At 39.9% G+C, this 26,857-nt stretch overlaps 1 protein-coding gene across 1 annotated transcript in view; it reads left to right on the top strand.

Moving 5' to 3' along the window:
* The first annotated feature begins 3,539 nt into the window (after nt 1–3,539).
* Nucleotides 3,540–26,857, top strand: part of tnmd (tenomodulin) — a 66,358-nt gene continuing 43,040 nt past the window's right edge. Inside the window, exons 1-3 of the mRNA XM_039813267.1 lie at nt 3,540–3,577; nt 3,847–4,005; nt 11,847–11,981. Coding sequence (XP_039669201.1) covers nt 3,572–3,577; nt 3,847–4,005; nt 11,847–11,981 — 300 coding nt within the window. The 5' untranslated portion in view covers nt 3,540–3,571. The remainder of the gene's footprint in view (nt 3,578–3,846; nt 4,006–11,846; nt 11,982–26,857) is intronic.

Raw genomic sequence — 26,857 nt, 5'->3', positions numbered from 1 at the left:
GTTGATTAATAAAGTTGGGTAACACTTTATAATAAGGTACACAAAATATTGAAATGACCATACCTAATAGACCATCTAAAATTGCTTGTTGTAGTCCAAGGAATGAGAATAGTATCTGTAAATTACACAAAACTCAAAGGTTATACAAGACTTTGGTTGTTGACATTAGATACCCAGCAGTAATTCACAGAAAAAACAAAGCATAACAGAAAGAATCTATAGAAAAATTACATCCTTATTAGAGGTTTCCACACCCCATGATTTACGTCAGTGCCAATGTTCAGTAGTGTTCCCTCGGGTGGTGGATGGGTGTGTAGCGTGTCAGACTTTCACGAGGGAGACTTGAGTTTGAGTCCCATGACAGAGCTAAAACTATTGACCATAAACACGATCGTTCCGTAACCTTAACCAAGTGATTAAATTGCCTAACCCTAACCATACCCTAATTTTCTTGTACTATCTCTAACCTAGACTGCAAAATCCAGAATATTAAGAACAATGGCATTGGAATTAAAAAAATTGTGGCATTCATTTTAATCCAGAAAAACCCAATATGTATGTTTAATCAGCGATGGGATTAGAAAAATACAACCCTAGCTGGTGTGTTTTTCGTTACACCCTCCCTAACCTGGTGGTCAGGGCAAGTAGTTAGTCCTGCCAGCGCTGTGCTGTGATGAAGAATAGAAAAAGCACACACATTGAGCTGGTGTTAACTTCCCGGCAGGAGGATTTATTCTTCCTCTTACAAATCATTCTTCAGGTATCAAACATATCTGTTGTAGACTAGCCTCGCTTTGCCAGACCTTCCTCCACAGCACTGCAAAGGAGGGTCTTGCTAATCCACACAGCATTCTGGGATGGGAGAAAAACTTGTTTTGGTGGAACATGTGTACGGTCAAAGGTTGTTTTAGTCGCGCAGAAAATTCAGATTGGACAGATAGTCTAGCTAGCTGTCTGGATTTACCCTGCAGAGATCTGAGGAGCAGTTAACCATAGTCATTATAACTCCACCGGAGTTTAAAATTCCAACACATAGAAAGTGGAAGGAAACGGACATCCGGCTGAAATGACGGACATCTCGCGGAATTTCCGGCAGCACCTGAACAATCTCGGAAATGTAACGTCATCAATATAGACTTAGTTGCTACGGTTTCCCTATTGAACGACATGTTTCCTCGGAACGGTATGAAACGGTGTGCAACCATAGACAGTATACGAATGGACCAACAGACCCCGTTGCTCTGGACAGAGACCAGTGAAGGATATTAGAAGCACTTTTCCGGTGAGCGCTGAGCGTTACTGTGCAGCCTCCAACTGAGAGAGACAAGTAAATGTGACGTGAGCAACCTGTCTGAAAGTTGTAAGTCTTCTGGTAGCTGTGCCAAGAGAAATCTCAATATTTCCGAATCTTGCAGAGACGGAGAGCGTAGGTATATGTAAGGAGATAACATGGGCACAGGCTAATTATTGCTAACTAAAATGATAGTTAAAATTAGTAATTAAACTTTAACAGCTAATATAAGTCGAAACTGCCTGCAAACTTCTCCTGTACTATATGGTAATTCCTCTACTATGCGACAGTAAGTCGCTTGGTTATGACACAATCGTTAGCCTATTTTTACAAAAACGTCTGCTACGGAGCCATAACATGAGATACAAGGTAATGAAGCCTTTTATACATTGTTGTGTTTCTTTAGAAATAAACAATGGACAAATAGAGTCTTTAAACGCTTCAGATGTAAAGTTATTTGCTGTTAAAGTGACGTCAAAATGAATGGCAGTCAATGGGATGCAAATGGGAGGTGATCGCTTTGTAGCATCAAAATGGCGCCATAGGAGGTTCGAGTTCTGAAGCGAAGCTTACCCCCTTGTGTGCAACAGCTTTTGAGATAGGTTTCCTCTCTTTGGTGGGTGTGTCTCTCGTTTATTGGCTGTGTCACAGGTGATACCTAATCTGCAGAGACATGTATGTAAACTTGTGGTAAGAAAAAGGCAGAGTGCGCGCGCGCACACAGCGGGGTGTTCAACGCACAGGGTGTTCAACGCACCCCCCTTTCAGTGTTGCTACGTTTTTTTGTCGGGGCTGAACGTAGCCCTGGTTTTAACTTCATGGCAGGAGGATTTATTCTTCCTCTATGCGTGCCAGCAGTACTATTCTATATCACCTATGCGTAATGTGCCATTTAGTGGTCTGAATGTGAACTAGTTTAATTAAACTGGTGTTAGAATTAAATAAAAATAAATAAAAAATAATTAAATGAATAATAAGGGTTGTCTGTTATTCTTGTTTTAATGTTTACTGAGACATAGATAGCTATTTTTCACCCCTCTAAAAAAGCAACAGGACATCATGATGTACCATGCCAGCACTACATCCTGGGTCTGAATCCTGCCCATGACCTTCATCATATGTCATTAACATATTACCATCAATCTCGCTCTCCCAGTCTCTTCTGTCTGACTTTACATACTTCCAGTACTGATGAATCATAATACAGAGTAGTCAATCATACTGTACAGGGGCTGGAAATGAAACTTGACCAACCAAGCTCTGAACAATGGAAGAAATAACTGCAGGTGCGATCACACCTTCCCTGAGTCAAAGTGACATTTTGAAAAACTATTAATGGTACTGTGCGCTGTAAGGATGAGAGAAATGACTGGGTACCTTCGGATGTCATTATTAAGCTTGCAAATAGCTGTATAAAGTTCTGCAGGTGCCAATATTTGAGAAGCTTCAGTTGCTGCAAACAATATTTAACCCCGTCCCTTGTGAGACTAGTTCAATACTAATTGCATTTATAAATGCTTCCACAGCAAACAGCAGCATTATCATACCGTTTCATAGCAGTTTCTGATGGGCAACAGCTGCTCAGATGACCTTTAGATGCTTCCTAAAGTCCCCCTCCACTCCAAAATGTGTTTGAACTGTGCAGAATGATGGATCGTGCAGAATGATGTATGTGTAGAGATGATAATAGAAGGGCGTTTTCAAATGCATCTGCTCAAATCTCAGTTTAATATAAGCAGGGAGCATGATTTTGTGACATTACAACCAGTTTAAATAGCAATATGCAACTTTGTGGAAACTTGAAACCTTAAGTGCACAAGTAGAAGATATGTTGCACCCAGCAGTTAAACTTTTAAAATGAATTGCATATATTTAGTTGTTTTTTTTTTAATGAGGGAGAATGTAGTTTGTATGTTTTAGAATTTCTATTGAGGTTATTTATTTTTTTTTTTTTAAATAGAAAAAAACATTTGCACAATCATTATTTCAAGTCGCGTATTTTTATGTCTTAAAACTTGTCTGAAGGGAATCTTTAAACTTCTGTCCTCCGATTAACTTAATTACTACAGTTTTCTGTATGTGCACAAGTGCAAATTCTTTTCATTTTATAAGGTTGAATCTTTTGGCATGCTGCTACTCAGTCACCTCAACTCTTGTTAACTGTACGTGTTTGTTGCCGAGTGTGCAGACTGACTGACTGGGGAACAAAAGCAGAGAGCAGGTACTTGAACCGTTTTTGATACTTCAGAAAATATAAATGAAAACATCAGCATCTGCACTATGTGGGTACGATTTACTTCTTTTTTTTCACATGCAAACTTTGTGTCCTCCAAGCAGGAATCTTTTGAAAGTAGTGAATGACTACAGTGTTTTTCATCCAAGTATAGTATGTAATTTATTCAACAGAGGTTTTGTCTCAGTCTGAATCCATTCGTGGCTTTCAACCTTTGAAATGAGAGCAGGGAGGCGGGCGGGAGAGACATCTGCCTTGCTTTTAATGGGTATCACAAATGTTTCAGTAATTCCACTCCACCTGAAACTTCCCTCCCCTTCAGCACCCTCCCAAATTACAGCAGTGGAAGGAAGCTGGGACTCTAAGCCTTGCAGTACGTTACTATTTTCCCCAGCTAAGACGACTGGAAAGATTCCTCCTGCAGGCTTGTATAATGGAGGCAAGCAGTCAATCCAGCAGTCAGCAGATTCTGTGGAAAGATGTGAGTCAATTTTTTTCCCCGTATTTCATGTTTGAATTATTGCACTTTTATTAATTGCAAAAAATCTGTTTAAAATAAATTCCAAAATTTAGTGTCTTTATGAATACTGTGTAGGATCTTAGGTCAATATAGTGTTAAGAAAGTGGGAGCACCCCTAAAAATGTACAGCCCAATAAATTAAGTGCAGGTGGCAGCAGTGGTAGTTTAAAAGTGGTGAGGGGGATACTGTGGTATTTGAGTGTAAGCTTAAAGTAAAATATGTCAGTAAGTTTGAATCTTTTATTTTTTTTTATTTAAAAGAATCTGCTGCTCAATCTTTTCTTCTGTGATCTGAGTTTTGTCAGAATTGTATTTTTCCATCTAATTCCTTTTGGCTTTTTGCCTTGGCTTCCTTTCTTTATTTCCACTCTTATATTCAGTCTCACCTGAACCATTATATTTGCTTTATAGCTAAAATATCCTTCTCACATGCAAGCAGCATTCAAATATAGACCAAGAATATTCTTTATTTAAGAACTATTATTGAGGAAGAGGAGGAGGGATTTTTGGCTCTTTTTGGCTCCTTCTTCTTCTTCCACTTCTCATATTTCACTTGTTGCCGAACTCGAGAACAATGGAACAAGGGGTAATACCTGCAGAGCACAATATTATTATCTTTGTATATGAAAAAGCTTTGTTATTGTCCATCAAAGAAAAGGTAAGTGTCCCAGCAGATACTAATCATAGCTGCACTCTAGGTGATGGGTGGAGAATGATGATTAAGAAATTACCAGTGGCTTCATATTTCAGAATAGTTTTCACAGCAATTCAAATGCTTATATGAGCGTACCCCAGTGTGATAAAACACTGCCTCTGCTTGTTGGTTATAGACTACTACTTCTTTTTTTCTCTCAAAGAAGTGCTCCCTCTCTGCATGATAACAGCAGGGGGCTCCAGGCACTCTTCCTCACAAAGCCTGGCTGATTCTGAACTCCTAAACCTTTAAACACTAGTTGGCGAGTGCTACGCACTCAGACTGCTCACCCTGTCTCCATCCCTGCCTTTATTTCTGTCTGTCTCTCAATCCCACCTTCTTCCTGTGAGTATTCAATATCCAAAGAACAGGCAAAGAGAGAGGTTTGTCCTCTAGTCAAGTTTCCACTGCTTATGCAACCTGCCACAGGAGAGAAGAGGATTTCAGCCACCACTTTTTTTTCTTTCTTCACTCTGAAAAATCCACAATGAAAGGAATTTCTGGCTCTCTGACTGTAGCACTCTGTTTTTCATCATGCCTTAGGAATGTACACTACTTTGATGTGCCTCACGCTTTCATGGCTACTGTCTCTAATATGTCCAATAAACAACGGTAACAATGTGGAATTCATTAAAGGCAAATGTTTAGTGTTAAGTTTTCAGGAAGCTATCTTGAATGCTTATTAACAATCAGAAATTCAATCCAACAAGCACAGAGTGTAACTGTATGCCATTATTGCTGTATGCTATTTCCTCTTGCATGCCACCTACACACTGTAGTTTTTAAATTAGAAAAAGGCTACATCAAATATATTTTTCCAGGACCATTTTGGATAATTATTTAGCAGTATACCAGTCCAAATGTTAGAAAAACCATACAACTATTATTATTAAAAAAATATTATTATTTTAAGAAGTCAGCATGTTAAAGTGCTGCCCAATCATCTGCAGCTTAACTACTGTTCCAGCCCCAGCCACAATAGAAAACCAAAGCTGCTTTATCGTCATTATAAAAGACACAGAGATAAGCAACACCAATTTAGCTAATTGAAATTGGTTCATTTTTTTTTATTTTACATATCTGCTTTTCTGTTGTCCTCTGAGACCTTCAAAAGTGGTCCAGTGTGAATGAGAAGCTTTCATTTTCTCCTCGCTGGAGCTCTGGTGGAACAAAAGCCTGTCTTTATTAATTTGTGGCCTTGAGCCTAGGGAATTGACTACAGCAGGCAAGTTATTTTTTGAGGAGAAGTGTAATAAATGTAACTTTTCCATGGCACTTGTAGCAGTCTGTTCTTCCCTGCATTTGGCATGGGGATGGTTATATTATTGTCATTAGTAGCCTTATTGATGGATACATTTTGCAGACGAGAGACCAAATCAAATGGCCTCTCTTCTGATTAAATGCAATACTGATAAAAAAAAAGAGAAACTGAAAAGGAGGAAATATAAATTCAGTCGTGAAAATGATAAATTAAAAGCAATACTTGTACATTTTGGGAAATGTGCATAGAGGCTTTCTTGATGAGAATTAGTTAGATGAGAGGAATTATACTACTTATAAAAAAGTAACTGTGTGCACATCCCACCTTCTGGCAGGTGCAGGACAAATGAAAATACTTAAAACAAAAATAATATAATGTCCGCGTTGCATTTTTTATATTAAATATGGGAGTTTAAAGCAGTGTTGCGGACATTATATTATTTTTGTTTTAGGAATTATACTACTATCATATATCTCCATTACTGTAAATAGAGTTGTGAACTAGGGGTGGGGGTATTTCATATGTTGCTTGTTTTGAATGTAAAAGGACATAAAAGCAGTAATATTTGTTTGTTGTGTACTGGCGTAGCATATTACATGAGTTGGTAAAGGTACGTTTGAGACAAATAATGCTATAAGTAACTGTTCTGGATTACTCATCTAAAGTGTTTTTGTCTAATTAGTTACTTTGTTAAACAGACTGGACCGATGTTTCACCCCATGACAATTATGAATCACAGCCTCAAATGTTGGTCGTGATGAGCTGCAGCATTTATACATGGAGAAAATGAAACCTACACTGTACATTTACTACCACCTCACAACTTTACTCTCTGCTCTCTTTGGTGCACCGTTATTAATATCTCCACCGGAAACTGAAACTTAAGTCCCACTGGCATGGTTTCCTTTATGCTACTTTTATATGGTTCTATTTTAATGATTTCTCCTTTCTTCATAAGTAGGCCAACTCCTTTTTGTTATTTGAGTAGTTTATTTTTCACCGGGTTTACACTGGCCACTGAAGGGCGCATGTTAAGCAATAGTGCGGTTTTTACAGCACGCGCTGCGCCACGGAGCAGATGTGGAGCAGTGGTTTCTGTGTCTCGTCTATCTATCAGCCACGAGCAAATCTTGCATGAAAACCCACTGATAATCTATTATAAATGATATAGAAGACATATTATATATGATATAAATGATCTGATACTGATAAATGAACACATATGCATCCCCTGCTTGCCACCCCTTTGTATTTTCAATACATTTGGGCAATGGCAAATGGGGAAACACCAACACTCACGTCTTCACACTCACTCTGACTCAATTGCTAAAACACAATTTCTGAAACCTTGCTCCATTTTCTGAAAACATTAAACACAAAACCTCATCTTCAAGCACTATTTACAAAACCTCTGACTCCTCTCGCAAAATTAAACTTTCGCCTCAAAACAGTTTTACCTGTGTTCAAAATCAAACACTGCTCTCAAATCATAAACAAAGTGATCAAAATGATATCCACTATCAAGCAGTCAGTAAACAATACATAAAAAAATAGAAAACACATTGTTCAAAACATATAGTTCTCAGGGAGAAGTACATTTTTAATCTCAAAACAAATTTTTCATCTTTTGATGAATGAAAACATGTTCTATCATAGTAGCTCAAAATTGATCAGAAATTACTACTTCTTCATTCTGCACATGTCTAATGCACATTACTAGTAATGTGCATTAATTTTCCTGAAAAGTCCAAGTGAGATCTGCAAATTGTTTTTTACTATGTGAAATGGTTTAAAGTATTGACAACAGACTGCACAATTAGCTAAATGAGTTCAGGCAACTGAGAACTTTATTCAGCTAATGGGTTTTAGTGTTTTAGAAATTGAGAAAAACTAATTACTCAGCAACAAAATTTCAAGGTCCTATGGCTGGTCCCTGGGGTCCCGGTGGTCCAGCCAGAAACATGTGACTATAACATCAACCTACAGGTTACGATCATTATATTATATGTTAGGTAACGTTGAAGATTCAAGTGGAGTGTCCGTTTGAGGTGTGGCCATTCAGAGCACGTGCCCTTTTGGAACAGGCCAATTGCTTTGCTCCAGTTATCGCTGCTTTCAGTGTTGTCGTGGGGGGGGCTTGCCTATTTGAAACATGTGCCCGTGGGTCGATTGGGTGGGACAATTGCTTGGCCCCCGGTAGTGCCATTGGAAATACAGAATGGGGAAAAAGATTTCCTGAATCGGCAGCTCCTCTCTTACTTCACAACTATTTATGAAGCTACAGCCACCAGCATGTTAGCATAGCTGAGCATAAAGCATGGAAACAGGTAAACAGCTAACCTATCTCTATCTAAAGGTAACAAAATCCACCCACCAGCACCTTTAAAGTTCACTAATTAACATGTCATATTTTGTTTATTTAATCAAAAAAATAAATAAATAAATAAAAAAAATAAAAAGAGTAAAAACGAGAATATGGGGTTTTGTTTTTTGTGAGGTTACCAACCACAAATTGTTAAACAAAGGAGATAGTGCATGTTAATCAGCAGGTGTCAAAAGTATTCACATTCATTACTCAAGTAGAAGTATAGATACTAGGGTTTGAAAAGACTTCCGTAGAAGTTGAAGTATCAACTCAAGCTTTTACTCAACTATAAGTGTAAAAGTACTGGTTTCAAAACTACTTAAAGTATAAAAGTAAAAGTAATGTACGGCGGAAAAATGCCATTAGCCTAAGGACAAAAGCTTAGCCCGCCCCACAGGGGCCTATAGTGCACTACCCCACCTCCACAAAAAAACATTTTTCTAAAGGCCATAATGACTATAATGTTATATTAAAAATCATACCTGCAAACTCAGAAGGGCTGAAAAAGGTGACACATCTGAGTCTGTGTTTTTCAGACAACGGCAGCTACAGTCTGGTGTTACAATCCTACAGTGAAATACAGACACACTTTTACACCGTTTAGCGGTCAGCATTTTACAGTGTTTACTCCAGCTGCTAGCTAGCGGGAGGCCAACGTTACCTGCTGTCGAGTGTAGTGTTAACTAGCGACCCGTGCGGCGATGTTTCAGTTCCCTCTAACGTCCGTTTTCGGAGCATCAGAGAGAAGCGCAGGCATTTATGTGGCACCTAAATAAGGCACCGAAATCCATGTTGCTATTCGGTCCGGTAGATAACGGTCGTTAAGGCACCGGTGCCGTAGCACCAGGTTTGTGCAGGTGCGATGGATCGCGTACAAACCAATAGGGTGTCGGAATGGTATATGTTTATACTTCTCATCCAACAAGAATCAAATTCACTCTATCTGGATGGCGCGATTTATCTGGATAGGTTTTTTTTGTGTGTGTGTTTTTTTTAACGATGACAAGCCGGAACGAAAACAAGCCAAACTGAAATAGGAGTAACGAGGCTATTTTCAAAATGTAAGTAGTAGAAAGTACAGATAATTGCGTGAAAATGTAAGGAGTAGAAGTAAAAAGTCTGCTGTAAAATAATTACTCCAGTAAAGTATAGATACCCAAAATTTCTACTTAAAGTGATGGTTCGGAGTAATTCACCCTAGGGTCCTTTGCACCATGACCTCGAGCCAAACACCCCCCCAGAAGCTTTTTTCACCTGGGTCGAACATTGGGAGAGTTAGCTAGAGTAGCGTTATCAGCTGAATAGCTTAGCGCAGGGGCTAATGGACCCATGTTTGTATCTTGTAAGTTACCCCACTAATAATGCCCGAAATGATACCAAACGTCTACAAGTAGTACAAATGATTGGATGGATTGGAAAGTTTGTAAGTACACCAGAAGTTTATGAACACTTGCCTGCTCTCTTCAGCTCTCCGTTGCTGCTGCTGCTACCTGCAGTTAGACGAGTGCTTAGGGCGGCACCAACTTACTACAATCGCAAAAGAGTTACAACAAAAATATTTATTAATTCAATGATTAAATAACGTAATGTCTCCAAACTTACCTCAATTATTACTTGTATCCTGCTAGTAATACTACAGCACTTACTTAAAAAAAAAAATTTAATTAATAAATATTTTTGTTGCATCTCTTTTCGGTGTTGTAATTTGTAGACGGTCCCTAAGCACTCATCTTACAGCAGCAACAACAACAGCAGAGAGCAGAAGCCAGCAGGCAAGTGTTATTTACATAAACTTCTGGTGTACTTACAAACTTTCCAATCCATCGTTTTATGAGAGCATAACCTATTTGTACTACTTGTAGACGTTTGGTATCATTTCGGGCATTATTAGTGGGGTAACTTACGAGATACAAACGTGGGTCCGTTAGCCCCTGCGCTAAGCTATTCAGAGGCCCGTTCCAGAAAGCAGGTTTAGTGAAAACTCTGAGTTGGTTAACCCTGAGATGAGGGAAACTCTGGGTTTTCCGTTCCAGAAAGAGAGGTAACTTAACCTCGGAGTCAGTTACTATGGTAACTGAGTCTGTGAACCTAACCTGGTCGGGAGCAGGTTTTCTTCAAGAAACCTCGAGTTTCTCTCAGTCTCCTCCCACTGAGAGGGAGGAGAAACTCATTTCCTCATTCATTCATTCAGTCTGTATCAGGCGCATTTTAATGCAGTTTTATCTGCATGAATAAAAAACGTATTGGTTTATATTTGGCAGATTATAAAACGTTTTTTTCTCAAACATGTCACGTCCTTTTGTCGACGATCCCATTGATGAAAAAGCTGTATTAATTCACAGAGAGTTTACGTCGGTATTGAGTCCCGACTATAGATGTATTTTCATTTCCACATAACCGATTTGAGAGGTATTTTTTATCACAGTCCATTAGCTATGTAGATACCTTATCCGTCCTCATATCACTAACATCAACCATCGTGGACAGGCTTTAACATCCCAGCAGATTCTTTGTATCGCATTACGTTTTTTGCAAACAGCAGTTTTCTTAACAACAGTGTAGCGGATCATACTGTAGGCTAATAGTAGGCTAAGCCACTGTATGCAGAGCAATCAGAAAAGTGTGACTCGCTCTGAAACGTTTTTAAACTTTTTGTAGTGTTCCCTGGACAGTAGAGCCATTAAAAAGAAATACATCATTATACATTATAGTTCTGTTAATGATCGTGCGGCGAGCCTCCCGAATGGGATTAGTATAGTTTACTTTTCGCCCCGCAGGGATTGCACCTAAATGAAATTATAGGTGTAGGCCTAATACAATTCCAGTTTTCACCAGTAATATTATAAGTTAACTGTGATTAAATATGAAATTAATACACTGTGAATGTGTAGCTACGCATTGACTCGAGCAGCAATTTTCTCCCACACCAATTCTCTCTCTTTTGCAGCAGCAGCCGCTGTCTTGCTTTTTTAACGAAACACATGTTCAAACTCGCTGTTTGTGCGCATGAGTATTTCCGCCGACCCGTTTGTTTGTGGTTATTACCATGGTGAATCGTAGAATCATGGCTCCATTCATACTGCCTTTTGTGCACGCGCGTAACCCTGAGTGAACATACTCCGAGTTGATTGAACCAACTCATATCAGCTGTTCTGGAACCGAAAACTCAGAGTTTCCCATCTCAGGTTAAATCAACTCAGACATCAGGGTTAGACTCAGAGTTTGTTAAACCTCCTACCTGGAACGGACCCCAGCTGATAACGCTACTCTACGCTAACTCTCCCAATGTTCGACCCAGGTGAAAAAAGTTTCTGGGGGGGTGTTTGGCTCGAGGTCATGGTGCAAAGGACCCTAGGGTGAATTACTCCGAACCATCACTTTAAGTAAGGTAACTAAGTATTTGTACTTCATTACTTGACACCTCTGTTAATCAGTGGGCTTTCACCATATATACAGTAATATTGAACCTATATTGTTTGCAGGTTGAGGTGGGAAAAGAGAAGAAGGCCAAGTACCACACCTACCAGCGAGTGGCTCTGGTTCTGGCTCTGGTCTTTCTCGTTTTGGCTGTCTGTGTTTTCAGCCTGAGATATCTGTGGAGCCCCAGTCTGGGGAAGGTAAGCCTAAATATTACCTCATTGTTTGCCAGTCATCAGGCTTATTGCCACTGTCTGTGGTAAGTGTGGTCTTCAGATGAAGGACACAATAGCAAATCATACAGGTTCCCTCAAGGAAAAGAAAATATGCGAGTAAGGAATAATGAACAGCCACACAAAGAGCCAAAGGCAGTCTCTGCCGTGTGTATTGTATTCTGCTGGATTAAAAGATGTGTGGGCTACGGGAAAAGACAGCTGTGTTTTGCTCTGCTCATGTTTTGGCTGTCAGATCTGTAATTTCATGAATTCTTGGACCAAACCACAAGCCGCTTTTTACTGTTGCAAATGTCGGCCTGTTGCATTTATCTACTTTCTGCTCACATTGTAAACATCTTCTCACAATGACAGATTCTGATAACTCAAAGCTGAACCTAATTGCTGTTGACCAGAGTGGCTGCAGCAGGACTGAAACCTCTTGGCAATGTAACTGGGATAAACTCTTGTTCTGGCAATTCATCTTGTAAAATCCAATTCAATCACACTTTGAGAACGTTTTCACTCTGCTCTTTCCCCCCCGATTTTCTCAGGGGCCCAAAAAAGCTAATTTACCCAAGCTAGGAGGAAAAATACATCTATAATTTCACATCCAGAAACTGGAAGCTCTATATGTTCTGAGCACAGAGAGAAAATGATTACAATAAAATGATGGTTAAAATTGAGCACATACATTTCAAACTTGCATGCATTAGTCTGCTTTGTGTGTAATGTCTTTGTTATGCCTAGTAAACATTAATTCAGAACACCCTCTGCCACAATTCTGCTTCCATTAAGATACACATTTCAAGTGCCATCAGTCTCTTCTGAGCTCAGGTTAACCAAGGTTCATCTGCATTTCCTGTGTAGCCAGTATTGTCCACGTTCTCTCCTTTCAACATAGATATGAATCACCATTGAGCCATCTCCTTTGTCCTTGTTAAATATTTCATGCCGGAGGTAGAGCAGTCATTATTTCTACTTTAATAAGCTGTGATCATTCTCACGTGGCACAAAATGTGTTGATGGCAGAGGTTGCCCAGGCGATGAATATCAAACCTGTGCACCCTGGGTTTTGCTTTAATGGGGTCTTGAGGGGTAGGCTCATTCTCTGGCCTCCCCATCAGTGAGTGAGATGGAGCACCTTCAAAGGAGAATCACCTGTCTGTGAGATAGGAAGGAAGCTCCCTCAGACACAGCATGGCAGTAAAACTAAGGTATGTATCCTCAGTAAAACTATCTGGAGACTTTTTGAAGGTAAAGAGATGGATTGATACAGTGAATGGATGGATGGATGGATGGATCAGCGTTGCAGCCAGCACCTTGTTTGGTGAACAGGTATTGGGTGCAATTCAGCAGGACACTTAACACACCAGTTCATCCTGAGCAGTGTCTGGCACCTCAGACTGATCTCATGAAGTGGCGTATGTATGACAATTTGTCTGCCATTATTGGCGTGTTATCAAGACGCATAATCGCTTTTTAGCATGTTTATCAACGCCGTTTGGCCTCCATTGACTTACATTACCTTGTGATTGTGTGTGAATTGATGCTGTAGCGAGTAGTATGAAAGGGCGAAAATCATCGTAGGGAGATTGGTCAGGGGTGGAAGATGGGTAAAACACGGGACTTTCTCCTAGGATAGCAGGGATCGCGTCCCACGTGTCACATTTCCTTCGTGTCCTGTGTGTCACGTTTCCTTTCCACGTTTGTTTTTTTCCTAAACACAACCGTTTTTTCTTTTCCTAAACCCAACTCAAGTGTCACGTTTCCTAAACACCGTAGCTTTCTTCTTCTCCTAAACCCAACCCGCGTGTGACGTTTCCTAAACCCAACCGTAGCCTCGCGATAACACGTAGCATTGCAATAACACGCCACGTGTATGTTTACGCTGTGACGTTGCAGATCGCCGTCCACTGTAGACATACACGCGGATAGCTCAAAATGCATACAGATAGCACACCACTTGGCTTAAGAAAGTAGGCGTGTGTTTACATAAAGTCATGATATCAAGTTGGGCACATCTGAAGCCAAGGGCAGTGTACACCATTAATTTAGGAAACCGTTGAGTTGTTATTTTATTTGAGCACAAAGATGTGCATGGGGACAACTCAAATTCAACTCAAGTAAAGTGCTTCCCTTAGAGTCCTTGAACATGGAATATATTAGTTTGGATACAACAAAGACATATGTTACCATGGTTATAATGGATTTTTATTACTTCCCCAGCTCCAGGTTGTCCAGAAATATTCTTAAATCAAGATTAACCAGAGAGGTCACGTATGCATGGTGCTTATTTAAGATGATGTATAAGGAGTAGTCACATCAACTGCCCAACTCGCCCAGTTGACTTGAATATTCTTTAAAACTGTACTATATATTTCTAAGAATTATCACTTAATGCTGCAAAAGCGCAGTTTTAGTGTCTTTCAGCTTATCGTTTTGGTTTTTCTGCCCACAACTTTACTGTTTTGGCTCTCATCAGGATGGTCTCCAGCTGCAGCAGGCAGCCATTAAAGTAAAAAGCCCTGATAAAATCACTGTACACTGCATGCCCATCACTAGAGGCTGACAGACAAAGTTAGCTGGTGAACATAGTGGAACAATTAGCAGCTAAAGAGCCAGATATTTCCCTCAGGAGTTGATGGAGACTGAAGGAGCTAAAGGGAGGGTGAATATTGGACTTCACGTGCATTTGCAGAAAGTCATATGCACAACTTTAAAAGATGATAATGATAATATATTGTGGTTGTTTTTACAGCCTGTTGTGCCAAAATATAAATTAATGCAGATTTAAGACACATATGGAATATTATAAGGTGGAGAGTTTGTGTCATCTCTCTGGTTACAAAGGCCATGTAACATGTTAACGCACCGTCACTGTTTTAGTACAAAACTGATTTAGTTGATGAAGTTTGTATTCTTGCTTTTCTCCCAGTTTGAAAAGTTTTGATTGCAAAGTGGCCTCAAAAACTGCCAGTTTATTATTACTATAGAACATAAGAAAGTGATCATTTTTGAAAAAGAAGGGTTCTGAAATGTGCAGCAACAGATTCACAAGTGCAAAACAGGTATGTAGAGAAAGTTCCTAATGTGGACCCCCCTCCTTTTGTAAAAAAAAAAAAATAATAATAATGTTACCAGGTTTATCGGTTTTATTGTCTTATTTTATTTTTATTTTTTTACCAATGAGTGGACTTGAAGGATTTGGGGTTGGAGTTGGAAACATAATTTTAATAAAACAGCACTTCTCAGTTTGAAATCTGTTCTTCCTCCTGCTGTTTTGACAGATCTGATCACCTGAGATGAGAGGAGCAAACTGTAAGAGTCACACCCTTTTGACAGTTACAAAAAGAAAGAGGTGCTGGAGCACACTAAGAAGTACTAGATTACTTATTACATTACAATTACATTACTTAGATGGTGGTATGGCGTTTTACTTCCAAGTTTAAAACAAGGGATACTCTGCTATCAGTTGGACTTTTTCAATTGAAGGATCAAAACTGACAAATCTGAGAATCCACAGCTTTCAAGTTAACAAGCAAAGAAAGTCCTTAGATCTTATTACAATAAACATTGATTGCAAATGGGTTCTGCTTCTAAAAATCGTTTTTCACGCACTCTTGAAAATGCGACAATTACTTTTGTGCTCAGTCAATAGTTTGACTTATGTACATGCACTTAAAACAATTACTAGGCTACTAGCTATCACTCAAACACACACACACACACACACACACATTACATACTATATTATATATCACGTATTGCATAGCGCTTTGACCTCAGCATTTCTAATTTGAAGTTGAAACCACTGCACGACTACAGCCACGAACACCCCTTGTCTATTTTTACAGTTTACCAAAGCAACGTGACCTCGGCTTTGTATGAATAACCACAGAATGGTAATTTGCTCTGTGCATTGTATTTCAACATGACATGATAACCGCTTGGGATCTTCTTTTAATTACCTGAAAACATATGTTGTTACACAGGCCTGGGGAAGATAGTTTGCCATCATTCTCTGTGTGTGTGTGTGTGTGTGTGTGTGTGTGTGTGTGTGTGTGTGTGTGTGTGTGTGTGTGTGTGTGTGTGTGTGTGTGTGTGTGTGTGTGTGTGTGTGTGTGTGTGTGTGTGTGTGTGTGTGTGTGTGTGTACGCATCAGTGTGCATTGTGTGTTACTAGATTAGGTGCCTCTGCATTCTCTTTTGGCTTACAGCAAATTTCTGTTTACTATGTGCTCATTATTGTTCTGGGCCACAAGTCTCACTGGGGAATTTTGCCTCCTTGTAAATTAATCCTCTGTTATTACCAGTAACTCAGCAACTCTGTGAAAATGGAATCTGGCTGGTGAATCCAACAGGAAAGTGAGAATAATTTGCCTTGATGAAATTATTTTAAGAAATCATAAAGAACTAAACCTAGATGTTGATGTCTGCTGTGTTGAATGTCTGTAGGGCACAGCATCCAAAATCTAAATTTCTGTACATTAGATTTGATATATTTGCTGCCATTTTTAATTCATGAACCACTTTGAGCGAGATTATCTGCAGACCAGCAGCCATAGACTGAGTAATTGTGAACCTGTGGACACTGTAAACCTGTTTTTCCTGTGGAACATTGAAGAGCTCACAGGTGTAGGTCTGTAAGGCAAAACTGCCTGAGAAATACATGAATGTCAGACCTGAGGAAAGTGCTCCATTATTCAAGCTGAAATTGCATTGCTCACCTTGATGCCTTTCCCTCTCCGGTCCCAAGGTAGCTGCTGAGTTGTCGCTCCTGATGGCCTCTTAAATGCCTCACTGTCAGGACCGGCTTCCTTAATGAACACTGCTGTGCCTGCTGCTTTTCTACTGGTCACAGGTGGATGGCTTTTCAAGGCCGGTCGCCCCTTTGTTTATTTATTGCTTGTGGGCTGTGTATACCCAACATCCCCTCAGTGTCCAGATGTCAACATGCAACAGGGGAGGGAGACACAAGATTTGATCATGATATGATTCTACTATCCTTTTTCTTAGTTTGTCTCCAGGAACAAAACAAGACAGTGCTAACTTCTCCTCACATTCAGTTTGTTTACTCCGTCTCGTGTGGAGGAATTATTATTCTGGGGAGCAGCCAGGCTTATCAAAACAGCTGGTTTGGCAAGACCTTTTTGGGGGGCCTGCCCCTCAGTCTGTAATCTTTTCTGATTTTACACGTCAGGCTCATTCATTCAGTAGCAGGCCAGTGTCCACTGGTGTTTCTCCCTGGCTGTTAAATTAGGCTGCTACGGGCTCCCTCCTAAAATGATGCATTATGCCTTCTACTCGGGGAGCAGTCAGGAAGAGGGAGGGTATGCAGATTGGGAAGAACAAAAGAGAGTTGTTTTAAATTGTTGCCAGTGGAGTGCCTGAGGTAGGAAGGCTTCATGGCGGTTGTGGCACATTGCCTTCGTCTGGGATGGTGACTGCTACAGAGAGCGTGACAGCATTGCAAAGCCCACCGGGAGTTATTTATTGTGCCATACAGCACTTTAGTACGTCTGTGATTTTCTTTTTAGAAGCAAGACTAATACGGGTGTTGGAGAGATCCGCATCTTAATTGCCAGTACTTCATTTTGCCAATCCACCAGCAGCTCATGTGCAGCATGTTGTATGTTCAGTGCGGTGGGTAAACAGACACAAATGCTTGCCTTTTTTTTTCCCAGACTCTTCTTTCTCCTCTCTGTCCCACCAGTGTGACTGCCAAGAAGACTCCTCTGCTCTGTTGTACAATTTAGAATGTGATTGAGCTTTCACATCCACTTTCACTCTCCCAGTAAGTCTGCACCGCTTATAGCCTTGATGTGCATTTACAGCGACAATGCCGAGGCAGAGAAGTGAACAGCAAAAGGGAAATGCTCTGTTCACCTGTCCTTTCTCAACATATTTGAGGTTGCAGATAAGAAATGGTGCTATAATGTTGGTATATACTCTCATGGATCATGATTTTAGAAATTACTAAATTTCTATTCTGAAAAATGGGTATGTGAAAGTGTTCGGCTATATATCTGTCAGCAATTAAAAGGTTGCATTGACTTTTTTGCGAGTTTGCCCCATTAGTCACCTTGCTCAATATGTGAGGAGAGAAGCGGCATCTTAATCATCCCTTTAGGACTCTGTCTAACACTTCATGTTAAATAACCTTAGCTGATTAGCCTTTTTTATGTGAGAAAATGAGAACTTGTAACAGCTCTAAAAGTTGGAATGCTAATTTTAATGACACATTTAGACCTGCCAGGCTTATGAAGGCTTTTTTAAGAAAATCAGCAAAAATAACACTTTTTAAAAAGGGAGATTTTTCATCCAGTGAAACTTCAAGTGTTTGCTCAGGAAATGAGCAAAGTAAGCCAGACAAGTTAATTTTTAGAGCTGTAATGAACCTCATTAATGATGAGGTATTCATTCTAGATGTTATGAATCCATAAGTCACATAAAAATAAATTATTCGCCAACATACTGGATAATGCAGCTAGTGTATATATTACAGTACCTTGTGGAGTTTTCCTGTAAACCAAAAACAGTTTATCACACCATCCCCATCAGTACATCGGTTATGAATATGACAATATTCCGAATTTGATACAGGTCATGTAAACAGCATAGTCCGGTTGGATATTCCTAATAAGTCCTTTTTCCAAATATGGCATTTTCCACTGAAGACTGGACTTCTTTGGACATGTAGCCTATGCAGCACATTCAGAATATGCGTCGAGCTCAATCAGGGTTTTTACATTGACATATATAAAATGGACCAACAGATCCTGTTGCTCTGGACAGAGACCAGTAAAGGATATTAGAAGCACTTTTCCAGTGATGGCTGAGCATTACTGTGCAGCCTCCAACTGAGCTCGAAGTCGTAGATGTGACATGAGCAACCTGTCTTAAAGTTGTACGTCTTCTGGTAGCTGTGACAAGAGAAATCTCAATCATTCCGAATCTTGCAGATACGTAGAGACCGTAGGTATATGTAAGGAGATGACATAGGCACAGGCTAATTATTGCTAACTAAAATGCTAGTTAACAACAAAAGGGAAACAAAACTGCCTGTTAGCTTCTCCTTTTTTATTTTAAAAAAAATAATATGAAAAAAAATTTTTTTGGCTTTCTGTACTATACGGTAATTCCTCTACTATGCGACAGTAAGTCTCATGGTTATGACACAATCGTTAGCCTATTTTTACAAAAACGCCTGCTAATATAAGTAAATATAACGTTTCAAAATTCTGACAGGATGATTGACAGATGCTGAAGCAAAATCTAACTTTTGGAATGTGAATTAAATTAGGCCCCTGATGATAATACAAACCCCTATTCCATGAAGTTCCTATATTCAATGAATATACAACGAAGACTTTATTGTTATATTTATACTGCTCATAACGTGAAGTACAAGGTAATTTAGCCTTTTATACATGGTCGTGTTTCTTTAGAAATAAACAATGGACAAATAGAGTCTTTAAACGCTTCAGATGTAAAGTTATTTGCTGTCAAAGTGACATCAAAATGAATGGCAGTCAATGGGATGCTAACGGGAGGTGATGGCTTGTTAGCATCAAAATGGCGCCATAGGAGCTACGCGTTCCGAGGAGAAGCTTACCCCCTTGGATTTTTCCACAGGCTTATGGTCAGCTCTAGATGTTGCTATGGTTGCTGTACACAAACCTACCAGCCAACAGTTTGCAAGGCTGCAGACCCGATAAAAAAGGAGAAACACAGCTACTTTTAAACATTACCAAAGACTTGGATATCAACAGTTTTTTGGATATGCCGCCCTTTTCAAGAAGCTGGTTGAAGAAATGAAAAAGGGACGCGGTGTCCGCTCGGTCCAACTAGTCAGTCAGTAGAACAAGATACAAACAAAATAGAGACTCGCTCAGCAAAACACTGCTTAACAATAGCACCTCTATTCGTCAAACTTCACAGGGTACCTCAACAGTAAGTAACAAATTCTCATTTGCAAACAACATACTGTTTTGGGGAGCACATTACCAGGGGGGGAAATGTAATAGCTAATTTTCACAGCAAACACTTTAACCCAGTTGTAAACAATAACACTAATGACTACTGCAGTTGTCGTCAATGGGCCTCATTCACCAAACGTAAGTGGGGTTTAAGAACAAATGTTTTCTTAAACCCCACTTACAGTTTTCACAAAGATTCTGGCATTCACCAATGTTTTCTTGTTTGGGATTTGTTCTTAGGTAAGAACAGAATCTACGCACACTCAAGAGCACTCTTAAGCACAATTCAGAGCTGACATGTTTGCGCAAAACGAGTAGCTATACAGTTTTCAGCCGTTCTAATTTCAAATTTAACATTTCTCTCCATTTCGTAACTAATTATTTTCATTACTTTACACATAATTATAAATTTGTTTGTTTTAATAAATACACACTGCTGATCATTTGTAAAGCACTTTGAATTGCCATTGTGTATGAATTGTGCTAGGCCTATATAAATAAACTTGCCTTGCTTTGCCTTCAATTCACATCAATTATGTTAACTGGGAACCTTGCCATCTCCCTTAGAGATAGGGTGAGAAGCTCAGTCATCCGTGAGGAGCTTGGAGTAGAGCCGCTGCTCCTTTGCGTTGAAAGGAGCCAGTTGAGGTGGTTCGGGCATCTGGTAAGGATGCCCCCTGGGCGCCTCCCTAGGGAGGTTTTCCAGGCACGTCCAGCTGGGAGGAGGCCTCGGGGAAGACCCAGGACTAGGTGGAGGGATTATATCTCCAACCTGGCCTGGGAACGCCTCGGGATCCCCCAGTCGGAGCTGGTTAATATGGCTCGGGAAAGGGAAGTTTGGGGTCCCCTGCTGGAGCTGCTGCCCCCGTGACCAACCCTGGATAAGCGGATGAAGATGGATGGATGGAACCCTGCCATCCAATAATAAGTGATTGATCACGCTATTTATACGCCAAGAGTATCTTCTACGTTTTTAAGTAATTGTTTTGGCCTCAGATTTCAGATCAAACCATTTATTTTCTACTTCATCGGTTCTGCGCCCTTCTCCGGATTCAGCATTCACTGCATGAGTAACTGCATTCCATGCATCGCTTTTATTTGCTGCTTAGTACGCACTGCTGACGATACTAAATATGATGTTTCGTTTTTCGTTAACTTCTTGCAGCAGTACCTCCATTTCAGAATTACTTTTTTGGACTTTCTTTTGGAGTCAAGGCCTCCAACGTCTTTGACACGTCTTTTGGACATTTCTCTAAGTGTGTACATGACATGGCCCTGTCATCTCATGCTCTTTTATGGGAATGAACGGGGCGTTTACCTATGCTAAATAGGAGCAACGGGCAGAAGCTTTCAATTTACGAAGATATTGGGATTCATCATTCTAAGAACACACCTGCAAACAATTCTGCTGTTTAAGAACACGTCATGAATCAGACGTAGACTTTTCTTAGGGACTTTAAGAACATATTTAAGAGAAAACTTAGGAAAATATTGGTGAATGAGGCCCAATGTTATTTGTTGCACATGTGCTTTCCCCTATATGACAAGTAAAATGTCTGCTGTAAAAAAATAAATAAATAAAAAACATTAATTTGGGAACAATGGAAAAACAAGAGTAGTTTGATGCTAGCATAGCGACCCGTTCTCACTCCGAACTCGTAAAATACGGACGTTTGGACAGTGGCGGTCAGTGGCTGTCAGTGGCTGTCAGCGTCTGAAACAACGAAAAAGGCGTCCTTCAGCGTGTTTGTATAACGTACCGGGGAGAGCAGGCAGCTACACGGGGTTTAGCAAGTAGTATGTAAGGCCGAAATTCCGCGCAGGGAGGTTGAGTGGGGTGGCGGATGGGTCAAACACAGGACTTTCACCCAGGAGACCGGAGTTTGTGTCCCGCTTGTCACGTTTCCTAAAGTTGCTTTCTTTTTTAACCGTCCCGTTCTTCCCGCGTGTCACGGAAACGTAAGCCCACCCACGACCTTTTCCTTAACATAACTGCGTCAAAAGGGATGCCAATAGTCCTGACCAAACGTGTTTAGTTGAAGCGCGTTATATGACGCCCAAGGAGACTTTTAGTGTCAATAATAACGACAAAGGCACCTGACCAAGCGTCCGTATTTTACGAGATGGGAGTGAGAACCTGTTGAGTATAGCTATAAGGATTCAGGTTAGCTAGATTGATTGCAAAACAACGTTCAGTACAAGCTGAACAGATCTTTGATGGTGAAGAATGGACAAAATAGACAAGCTCATTAGGCAAACATGTCATTCAAATCCAAAGGATGAAGAAGCCCATCTTGCTCAGTCAATATTGTCATGACTTATTTACAAAAGCATAGCCTACATTAAATTGCAAAAGAGATGAGTTGTTGATGGCAGTAGAGTCACTGATACAAGTGAGTGGATGTGTGTCGACGGCAAAATGCTAAAAGGAACCAAACAAAGTACATGGAGAGCATTTCCCTGAGAGGCGGCTTTTATAGTGACTGGGAGCATTGGGCCAGGTGCTACCAATTAGCCCAAATGAAAGGCCCACCAATTACAGGATGAGAGCAAATATAATAGGGGGATTGTGTGTCTATTGTGTCTAAAAAAGTCTGACAGTCACGTTTAACTTGCATTTTTCATTTTTACAACAGAAACTAATGAGAAACATGCATTAAAAGAAACAGTTCATGATCCGATTTCAATCATTTCCACCTGGCTCTTATTGCTACTGGTTGATAAAAAAATCAAGTTGATTTACACATCAGGGGAGTGAAATCGTATCTGCTTCCAAATAGGGGCATGACACCATGCTAATTAGCAGTATTGGTAAACCCCCTTACATACACTTACTGCATCCATGTTGTTACAGTAGTTCAACATGTTCCCATTTGTGTCTGTGTTTTACATACAGTCATAGGCGTAATTTACAGGGGGGATTGGGGGTTTACAACCCACCCCAATAATCAAAACTGGCCAGTGTAACCCCCCAATATCTAATAATAATTTCCTTTACATAATTAAAGAAATTCTCACATAAATTAGAGCAGAAAAGGCACAAATTGTTGCAAAAGAACCCAAAGTTACGTCCCTTGCATACAGTACATGTGGTCATGATTTTTTGATGGTCACTGATGCCTATAGAGTAGCTACATATTAAATGCATATTTTGAAGCACCTGAATGCTCTGAAGTATTGTATAGTGTTTTTTTTTCTTCTTATGTGTGGTGGATGTATCGTTATCCAGCACTCATCACCACGAGTATGATGGATGACAGCTGCTGCTCTGCTGCTGTGTCTCATTTGCCCAGAAAATGTACTTCACTTTGTCAGCTGACTGTGATAAAGCTTGTCAAGATCCTCTTTCTGGTATTCATGGAGGCAGCAGGACTGACCCGCTGACCTACATGAGCAGCTATAATGTGAATGGATGAAATGGGAGCATCCAATTCATGTTAAATGAAGGAGGAGGATGATGGTTGTTGATGATTTTTTACTGCTCTTCTCTCCCGGGGCCTGTTTCCCAAAACCAAGATAAGGGATTAAGCCGGGATTTCCCAGTTATCCTGGATGAATTAAGCCTTGATTCGGTTTCACGAAAGCGGAGGCACATAAATCACCACGGAGATTTATTCTGTACAGCTAGCCTGCTCCTGACCACGCTAACAGTCAGGATTTATTTAATCCTGGAGCCTTTTCTGATCACCCAGCAGTGGTTTTACCCTATTGTTATTATCAGCCTGGATTAAAATACAACAGGTGCATATTGCTGTTTATTTAAGTACTGTTATTGTGACCATTATTTTTTTATTTATAATTATTCCTGTGACAGTCATTGTTACTGTTATATTGCTGTATGAAGACTGCTGTTCATATTGTTGTTAGAAGTTTGATGAATATATTCTGGCAGTTGTTGAGATAATTAAAAAGGCTGATAACATTTCAAATGTGTTTTAAATGAAGTCTGTTACTAAGGGCAATACATACAATGCTGTACATTTCTATAGTTGACCAATGCACCTTGAATTATTTTAGTTGATACATTTTTTTATAATTCTTTAACAATAAGGATCATGTTTGTTCCACTTCCATGTGCATTGTATTTGGCATTCTTAGAACACAATTTATGTTGTCCAGTAAATTGGGAATATAATTTGGGAGGATTGTACAATTTAATAACATATCCTAATTGTACAATCCTCCCCAAATAGTTTTCAGTTCACTGGACCAATAACTATCTAGTGATGTAGGCTACTGTACATTCATCTAACAACAGGGAGAGGACACCTCAATGGTTTTTGACCTTATATATTGCTGGGGAAAATAACTGATGAATATCACTCTGTTCCATTCATGTTTACAGTGTGCATGGAATTTATCACTTAATTATCTTCATAGCTTCTAGATTTTAGAGTCTAATTTCTTCAGTGTCTTTATTTTCTATGTCCATATATACGAGGGAGCAAGGCATATAATATGTAGAGAAGGAAACTCGGCCTCTATAAAAAATAAAAAATGAAACGCGAAAAAGCATGGCAGATAATAGCGGACCGACTGAATGATAGTCTAAAAATTATACATTTATGAAATACTGCTCTTAACTGAAACCATTCAATGAGTTCTACACTTTGCATTAAAAGCGAGTACTGGAAGTTAATATGACTTAGGAAATTTATATTTTAGCCCATGAGAGAGATGGAGGAACAGATTGAAAGAGATATTTACGCATCATATTCTGGCGTTGCTAGAAAATTGATCATTGTAAATTTCCTGAGTAACATTATCTTCTGCTTACATTTAAGGCAAAGAGTACAACTGTTAATTTGTGAAAATGATTAGTAGCCTAATCCTTGAATGGAATGATTATGATGGTTTCAGTTCAGAGCAGTGGTCAGTTAATGTATATGTTTAGGCTCCGTGATCGGTCCGTGATCGTCTGCCTCGCTTTCTCTCGCTGTTTCATTACAGCGGCTGTGTTTCTTTTCTTTTTATACAAATAATGTATTTCACGTCATCATACTTCCACAAGAAGCTGCTGCTCACTCTGTATAAAGTATGTACAATGTGTATTCTCCATTTTGGCATCAGTAAATCTGTGATCGACCTTGCGGTCTTTTGAGGAAAGCCGTGGACGCGCATCTATCTGAATTAGTTCAGCCTGGCTCGACCTAGTCGCTCCTCCTCAGCCTGGCTTGGCCTTCGTGAAACGCACCAAGCCAGGATGCACAGATTAGACTAGGTCAAGCCTCGCTTTATCTGTTATCCTGGATTTATATATTCTGCTTTTGTGAAACAGGCCCCCGGTGTGAGCACAGAAAGCGTTGTTTTGGAAACACCGCTCTCTTTTAACCAGTTACACGAGGGGTCTCAGACTCCTTAAAGTACAGTGTGTCCTCTGGGCTGTTGTCTCTCGCTGAGAAAATGCAGGGCACGTTAGCTGTCTGGCAGGAACAAATAATAGCCTGGGTCAAATGTTGTACTGTCATACACTTAATTTTAATATAAAAAAATCAGAGAAATAGATTTTTACACCGTCTATCAGGAGTTTGAACATCCCGACAATATGTGACTTTACCAGTTTACACCACTAAACTTACATCCAGCAACCTTAATTCTATATTTGTTGCTGTAATAATTACTGTAAAAGTAACACGTTTCACATATTTACACCACAAGGTGCAGATGTGCTAAAATTCCACCCTACATCCACCCCATTAGACAATTACAGTAAATCTCATTGTAATTAATAAATTTGTCAACTCTAATCGTTGCAAAAACTACTCATTTAACCTAAGTAAATCGTTAACAAGTGTCTTGAGTTTCCAACTCTTGACGTAAACTGGGCACAAACAGGTTGTTAAATGGAAGTCAATAGGCTAATAGTCGAGGAGGGGCGTAAAATGTTTATACTTAAACCAAAGCAACCTTTTCACCCCACATGACAGTGAGAAAACTGCTCATGTACCTCACTCAGAGAAAAGAAATCATATTTGCTGGTCCCTCTCTTCATTTACATATCCTCCCATCCAGTGGCAAAAACACTGAAAAGCATTCATTTTCTCCTTCAAAGTGTTTAATTTGCATGTCTTTCATTAGTGGCTGACTGTGATGGACCATGTAGGTTTTATAATAACTCAAAAGCTGAGTCAAATAATGATGCTCCTAAGTTTATTTTTAATAGCATGAGACAATGTTAAGCTGTAAAGACAGACCCCGACCATTGAGAGCATAATGTGTTGTGTTCTCCCATTGGGTCTTCAAAGTATTTTTCAGTGTTGTTAAAAAGAAGGGCAGAGCAGCACTGACATGCAACCCACACAGGGGCCATGGCAACAGACCAAGAGCTTCTCATCAGTACCAATAGTCCCAGTGTGATAGCCCAGTGTCTCTGCATAGGAGTGTCACTCCCTCTTTTATTGTGTCTGCAAGGCAGAATCATGGTGTAAACAACATTTGATAAGCCTGTATATCTCCCAGAAGCTCTGTTCGGAGCTACCTTGTTACAGGCATTGCTGGCTTGTTCTATAAGTTACAGTATAAGGCACATAATGAAGAGAGGCGTAGCACAAAATTCTGGGCCCTGTAGAAAGGCATTTTCTATGGGCCCCTCCACAGCTATTCATTCTAGAATCTTTTTGGGCCCTCCTCACACAGGGCCCTGGGTACTCAGTCCCCTTTTTCCCCCCAGTCCGACACCCCTGCATATGAAGTAGTGGTGAGGATATCAGCTGTGTTATGATAAAATGAAGAGAGTTGGTCCCACTTTTGTTGTAGTGATTACGACTTTGAACATCCGGACTAAAGCTGCTGTTATTGGTACTAGTACAGTGCCCGTTGAAAATGTGCCTGTTTGGAACGGGGCGATTGCTTGGGCTGTGGTATTGCTGCTTGTAGAATTCTT

Source organism: Perca fluviatilis, chromosome 10, assembly GCF_010015445.1.
Source record: "Perca fluviatilis chromosome 10, GENO_Pfluv_1.0, whole genome shotgun sequence".
Classification (NCBI taxonomy): Eukaryota; Metazoa; Chordata; class Actinopteri; order Perciformes; family Percidae; genus Perca; species Perca fluviatilis.
Note: the sequence above shows the minus strand (reverse complement) of the source record. Positions and strands in the feature narration are given on the sequence as shown.